At 34.1% G+C, this 7,217-nt stretch overlaps 1 protein-coding gene and 1 long non-coding RNA gene across 5 annotated transcripts; one reads left to right on the forward strand and one right to left on the reverse strand.

The window, feature by feature from the left end:
- Positions 1-1,806: 1,806 nt before the first annotated feature.
- Positions 1,807-4,007, forward strand: LOC145232046 (uncharacterized). The gene is made up of 5 exons (XR_013860818.1): positions 1,807-1,877; positions 1,953-1,978; positions 2,066-2,101; positions 2,167-2,193; positions 2,258-4,007. It is a non-coding gene; the product is annotated as an uncharacterized LOC145232046 (long non-coding RNA).
- On the reverse strand, positions 4,001-6,832 carry LOC145232030 (uncharacterized). 4 transcript variants are annotated; one of them, XM_080096539.1, is made up of 8 exons: positions 6,607-6,832; positions 6,413-6,481; positions 6,259-6,352; positions 6,016-6,155; positions 5,836-5,949; positions 5,600-5,755; positions 4,742-5,438; positions 4,001-4,661 (listed from the first exon to the last, which is right to left on the reverse strand). In XM_080096539.1, the coding sequence occupies exons 1-8, from the start codon at positions 6,607-6,609 to the stop codon at positions 4,507-4,509; spliced, it is 1,428 nt and encodes a 475-aa protein (XP_079952665.1). In that variant the 5' UTR covers positions 6,610-6,832; the 3' UTR covers positions 4,001-4,506. The 4 variants fall into 4 exon arrangements, with proteins under 4 accessions (XP_079952665.1, XP_079952661.1, XP_079952663.1 ...); XM_080096535.1 differs by having other exon boundaries at positions 5,836-6,155; XM_080096537.1 differs by having other exon boundaries at positions 6,259-6,481.
- Between the last annotated feature and the right edge of the window lie 385 nt (positions 6,833-7,217).

Raw genomic sequence — 7,217 nt, forward strand, 5'->3', positions numbered from 1 at the left:
TTTTCATCCTCTTTTGCAACAAAATCTCCTCTTCTTAATTTTGCATCCATTACTTCCTTTGGAAAAAGCTTTTTAGCAGCTCGGACTGTTCCAACCAAATGTGTGTTCCTTTGTAAAAGGCAGTCAGCTAATTCATAGCTAGTGTAAAAGTTATCTACATAGAGTGTCCGTCCCTGATCAAGCAGACCTTCCATCAATTCTTCACAGATTCGCTTTGCCAACCCCACTTCTCTTTCACCTGCTTCCGACTTTCCGGAGTAGACAGACAAATTATAAGTAAAACCCTTCAGGGAACAAAGTTTGAAGAGTTTAATTCCATATTTGTGAGCCTTGTTTGGTATATATTGACGAAACTTTAATCTTCCTCGCCATGGAATTAGGGTTTCATCAACAACCACATCACTTCCTGGAGTATAAATAGTTTTAAAATTTCTAATAAGAAGATCTAATAAGGGTTGAATCTTCCTTAGTTTCTCTCCTTCTGACTCCTCATTGTTGGAAAAATGAAAGCAGTTTAGAAGTAGTTCAAACCTATTGCGGCTCATTTTCGAAGAAATATGGTTTTTGTACAGTGGATTATGGCTCCAATATGATGAGATCGTGCCCTTTCTATTCAATCCCATCCACATAAGCATACCTAAGAATGTCTCTATTTCTTTTCTTGTTGTTGGAACCCATTTTGCATGCCTACATTTATGAGTTAGCTGGTCTTTATTTGTTTTTATTACTGTTAGTTGATCAGCATACAGGTTCGTCTGTGTGACAAGCAAATTTACCACTTCTTCATTGACAAAAAACTTGAAAGCCTTTACTGGAGTTAAATTTTCTGACTGTGAAATGGATGGATACGGGCCTTCATCACCAGTAAAGTTAAATATTTTGTGTCTTCCACTATATTCTGTCCACTTGGGAAAAGTACCTGCTATTCTAACTTGCTGATTCTGTCTTTCATTTTCTATTTCTTCCTGTCTTTCCTCTTCTATTACCATTTGGTTTAGCTCCATATCTAAATCATCTTCAGCCTCCACTTCAGATAAATCTGGCTGATAATTTGGATCACTGTCAGAGTCATCATCCATAAAATCGGATTCATCTGACATAAAAGATTCATCTGACACTTGTATGATAATTTTCTGTATCTTTTCTGTTTCTGCATCTTTCTCATCACTCATATTGTTTAGTTTTCACTAGGGACACAAAATTTATCTTAAATTATCTAAAAAATACAAGAAAATTTACAAAGTCTTTTTACAAAAGTAGGTACAAAGTCAAATCATAGTAGTTCAAAATTGCACTATATTGTCTCAACATGTTTATAGTTGAAACAGAGTGTCAACAACATTTGTTGGCATGGCCAAAAAAGCAAACCAATTTTTGTGTCACATTTTTGCAGCACACAATGGCACTGAATCTAAAAAATAACTGAAATCATGTTTTTAACACAGTACAACTACCAGGTTATTCAAAAACATTTACATATACATGCAATTAACATGCAAAAACCCCGAAGAAAAAGTGTCAACAACCTATGTTGACATGGCCAGGCATTTGTCAATCAGGATATGTTTGCAGTTTTTTGGAGCACATAAAGGTGCAAAAACACAAAAATCAAGTGGAACAAAATGTTTACCTTTCAAACTTTAATATTATGCAAAAAAAATCTGTGGCCCCATGTTTACGTTTTTTGAACAGATACATGGCAGTCAATGTGTTAAAGTGTACTTAGATTGTGGTGTGTAGTTTAAATATGTTTTATTTGTTTTATAAAATTGACATTAAATTTATTAATTGTCATGTAGAGTTGCCAAAAAATGGACGTAAAATTTATAAACTGTGATAATTGTCACATAGAGCTGCAGCAACAAGCTGACAGCAAAGTGAGTTGTTTTAAATTGTAAAGTAGTCGTTAAAAATTTAGCAAGAGAACTTAATTTATTGTGTTTATTATACAGATAAATAAAGAAAATCACCAAAAAAGGTAATAAAGTTGATTGTTAATTAGGAAATCTGTGTGCCCGATGATTTAACATAAATAAAAATGCTGTATATATGTTCAATTTTACAGGTTTATGCCTTATCGAAAATTTAGGGCCCTACAACAGTAAGTGACCTGTTTATAATCATTACCATACAATGTGTTACTATTACATGTCTTATATTTTACAGACAAAATAAAATATCTCCAAATGCAAAGTAAGCAATGTGGTGTAACTGAAATTTGGTATAATTAATCCATCTATTGCATTATTATTTACAGATGGCTTCCCAGAAGCAAATTTCAGAATAGAAGTAAGACCAATTTTTCAAAATATGCTTGTTTATAAAATAGATGACAACATTGTGTTTTTAGACTTAAGAAGAGTCCCATTAAAAAAAAAAGTAAGTATGTGACATTGTTAATAACACATAGACAGTGGATTTCAGTAAGGTGTTTATGCCAATTGATTATGTCTATGATAGAGCTAATGACATCACCATTTTTGTAGGACACCTCAGTGGAAAATGTAAGTATGGTAAAAGCCTTTAAGTGTAAAGTTTTTTGAAACTGTTGCTGTGCTTTGCAGAAAGAAGAGAAATAAAAATGAACAAGTGGTTTATAGTGTCTTTTTTGAAAGTTTTTAAGTAAAAATAACAATGTACTGATGATCACAACAGTGATTGTTAAAGTGTCTGCATAATGTGTTCCATATACACAAGTTCTTTGGCAGTTATGTTTATGATGAAAAGATAACAATATTTAGGATTTTATTTACTAATATGAGAACTCATGTAAACTATCATGAGAATTCCAACCACACCCATGGGGCTCTCATTTGTGGTCGTTGGCATTTTTGATAACCCAGACGCCTCGCCAGTAGCCCTATGAAACTGGGGGTTTGTAGTATAACCACACCTGTTGAGCGTTCAAGCCTTGGTTTTTTTACTGCCTTAGGCTTTTCGGTTAACGACACCTTTAAGCGTTCAAGACTACAGGGTTTAAATCTGCAGACTTAAGGCTAACCACACCTGTTGAAGTGTTCAAAACTTCTTGCCGTAATAGTAAAATACTATTGCAGTGAGTCAATCACACTCAGGCGTTCAAGCTAAATGCTTAAGGGTTAACCACACTCAGGCGTTCAAGCAAAAAAGCTTAAGGGTTAACCACACTCAGGCGTTCAAGCGAAAAAGCTTAAGGGTTCACCACAATAATGTGTTTCAGGAAAAATGCTTATTAGGTAATAACACTTTTAAAGCATTTGTACTGATACTGATAAACTTTTTAAACAATGTAATGCAAAAAAAATATTTTGTCTATTACATGCACAACTAGATATTGCAGCATTTAAGGGCATATAAACCTATTGTCCACAATGGAACATTGTGAAATTGTGTAAAGACAGCTGGTGTGAAATCCTTGTTTGCATCTCACACACTTAACCCATTCCCTTTTCATAATGCTGGTATTGTCTAACATGGTGCCAGTTTGACATATTTTACACTGGTCTCTCTTCAGACTTCCTTGAAGACAGTTACCAGAAACACAGTGGAACATATTTTTTCGATATAAAAATGTGAAAGCAGGCTGCATAAGGTTTGTGCCTGCTGCAAGCCATTTTGCGTACATGCAAATGAAAACACCACAACTAGAAGAATCATTTTGTGGGGTTCGCATTGGAACTTCCACTGATTCTAGTTGGAAATGGAATTTTTCAGCCAGCAGGTAATTAGCCAACTCCTTTGCAGCTTGAATCTTCATACTTGTCCTAATACAAGGCATTTCAATAGGATCCAAGTAAATAAGTTTTTTGTTTTCAATATCAATTGTCAAAAGAATCCAGTGGCGGTGCGATGGGTTCCATGGAATGAAAATAAGCTTTTTGTCTGTAAGGGACATGCCACGCCAAAGATTTTCAATGGGACCCTTTTTTTCAAGGTGTTGTGCCACCATAGAACAGACATACAAAGTATGGTTGTTGGCAGAAACTATCTGCCACAAAAAACTGTTAATTACTTCGCCATCCAGCTACAAAGCGTTCATCAACTCTTTTTAATAGTTGCTCTTCATGTTTTGGTAAAGTTGGTTCCAGTGACTTTAACTCCACAATTGAAAGGGAATGTGTTCCATTTACCAAAATTTGTTCATTAAGTTTGTAACCTCTAAGGCTTTCTACACTTGGTGTAAAACTGTTTAAAATTGGCTTGACAATGGGAGCTGTTGAAGTTACCTTGTAGGAAGGGGAAGGCATAGTAGTCACTTGGTACAATGGCTGCAGAGTATTTGCAGAAGCTCCCACTCTTGATGTAAATGGGTTCACCTTTGGTCGTTTACGGGGAAGCTCATCACCACTTTCAGACCAAAGCACCTTTCTTTTTGTTTTAACAGATTTGTGTTTTGGAATTTTTGAAATTCTAAGTCCATCATCATAACAACAGGTTTTTGCTAAGTTATCTTTGATGCATTCCAGGTCTTGAATAGCTTGCTCCAAAGCTTTTTGGGATGTTACATCATAAGACATATTTTTTATGTCAACCAACAAATCGTTGAATTTCCGGATGGTTTGCTGTATTGGAGTGTCTTAATACTACTTCATCTTTGCTATCCCGAACACCGTTTTCAGACTTTTTAACCCAACGCTCCCATGCTTGCTCACGATGAAAGTCGCATATTAAAACATGGCAATCTGCCAAAGTATATAGTTTATATATTAGTCTTTTCATTAAACATACGCATAACTAAGTTCAAAATTAAAAACAAGCTTACCTGAAAAAACAGTTTCAATGGCATGTATTTCAGCATCACATTTGTCTGTCATAAAAAAAGTTGGTTTCCAGCCAGGTGTCCATTTCTTCAAAATTGAAAGAGCTTCTTCAATATCAATTTGTCTCTCATTTTGTGTGATAAAACTAGCCACAACCTGGTAGTTCATGTTTGTTTTAACACACACAAAAAACAATGGCAGGGCATATTTTGAAGTCTTGTATGTAGCATCTAGTAGGCAAATGTCCTGCCCGTAACGAAGAAGAAGTTTTCGCTGCCAATGAAGTTGATGGACAAACAACATAGTTTGCTCTGATGCAATTACAGGAGGTGTTTTTTCATCTGTAAGGTCTAAATTAGTGGTGTTTACCACATTAGGAATATATGGTCTAAAAAAAATGTTGTCCTCTGGATCACCAGATTTGACCCACTCATCAACCAAACATTGGACATTTGTTTGATCCATTTTAGCCAGTTTACGTTTGGAAAATGCCCTGTAGAAGTGGCTCTCGACATCCTTTCTTGTCGGAAAAAATCTTCTGTTTGTGTTTGATGGTATATTATCATTTTTAAACAGTTCATGCATCACAAATAATTTTAGGCCTCTCATGATCTCCCCAATATTGCATATGCCTTCTTTTACCATTTCATCAATTTTAGCAATAATCCGCTTATCAACCATTTGAAGAAATCCTGCCGCCTACAATACAAATAAACACATATATGTATGTCAAATTATTATAGTAGGCGAAACAATGATCACTTATAGAGATATTTGGTAAAAAGAATAAAAGGTAAAGATTTTTAAATCAAAAATAAATCATTTATATGTTGGAATCAATATTGGTGTTTATCACATACTTCTCCAATAACATGGCCAGAATGATCACCACTGCTTGGGAAAGAAATGCTACAGGCACATTCCTTTAACATAGACTCCCTTGAAGCTTCGTCTTTCAAAGCCTTGTGAATAAGCACAGCTGACTTATTCCTAGCGTATCGAGATCTTGCCGTTACCTGATATTAAAAAAGCAAATGCATATATCAAAATATTTTTTATTGGAATGGTAACGCATTACCATAGAAAAAATACTCACTTGAAATTGGGGAAACCTCAGTGTTTCTTGCATTAGTATTTTTGCTTTGCAGTTACACTTTTTTGAACCTTGAATACACATCTGTTTTTTCGCAGGATTTGGATGGTCAAGCAACTGTACACAACAACAAAATACTATTTTTGTCTTCAAGTCAATGTACTGAGTATCACACAAGCATACCTGTTTGGGAATGCATGGTTTACGTTTTTCATTTTTTTTCTTGTTTTGATCTTTTGCATGTTGGCACTCCAGCCACACACTTTTTACAATAACATATGGGATTAAATCTTTGTCCCATCGTATACCGCTTTTTGAGATATCTTTGTCAACATAACATGATCAGCAATAAATATACATGTACATACATAAATATGCCACAGTCGGTTTTTACAAAATAGTATACAGTGGAAATGTTCCACATACCATAAGACTTTTTTTGGTACACATTAAATTTGGTTAAAGTGGTAATTTCAAACTCCTCAACTGCCCTTTCGGCTTGTTTAAACGTAGAAAACCACTGAAATGTATTAAAATAATAGTTTATTAAACCACATAAAAAAGTATGAACAAACAAAACCTTTAAATTTGTTTCATCAACGTTGTTGGTTTGCTTGTATACTTTTTCTGTAGGCAGGGTCTCCGTTAACTGTTACAAATATAATAAAATGACTTTAGGGGAGCTGGAAAATATTTCATGTAAGAAGGACATGTTTCTTTCATAACAACAAGGTTCACAAAAGGAAAACTTAGTACATTTAGTTTTATACAAACCATGTCAATGGGAATTTTTAAAAAGTTTAAGTAAAATGCGGTTTGTTGAGACAGCTGCTTTCCAGTTGAAAGTGCTTCTTTAATGTGTTTGCCTACTACCCGCCGTCTAAACTGTGACTTGTTCTACATATAAAGCAGAAAAATGAAAAAATGAACCAAGTATCTGAAATATTTGTTTATCACAACACAAAGAACATGTATAAAGGACAGGTTAATAAACCATATCTTATTTTCAATTAAATTACATATTTAAAATTATTAAACTTTGATACCTTGAATGTTTGAAACATGGTAACTTCAAACATTTTTATCGTGTAAGCATGCTGGAAAACCATCTCCTCATTTTGCTGAAATGATTTCCAGCAATTACTTTGAACAATAATGTATGGAGTGTCATTGTTCCAACATACTTTGCTTTTTTTTATGTCTGTAAGTTTATGTGTTAATATCTGTACATATACAAATATGTTATTGATGTAATGTTATATATATGCAGATGAATAAATTTATTGAAACTAAGGTTAAAATGTAGACCCACCATATGTCTTTGATTTATGCAAATTCAGCTTTAAAGCAGTTGCAGTTTGGAATTGAAGAAATGCTTTCTCTGC

This window comes from Phallusia mammillata, chromosome 1, assembly GCF_965637545.1.
Source record: "Phallusia mammillata chromosome 1, kaPhaMamm4.hap1.1, whole genome shotgun sequence".
Lineage (NCBI taxonomy): Eukaryota > Metazoa > Chordata > Ascidiacea > Phlebobranchia > Ascidiidae > Phallusia > Phallusia mammillata.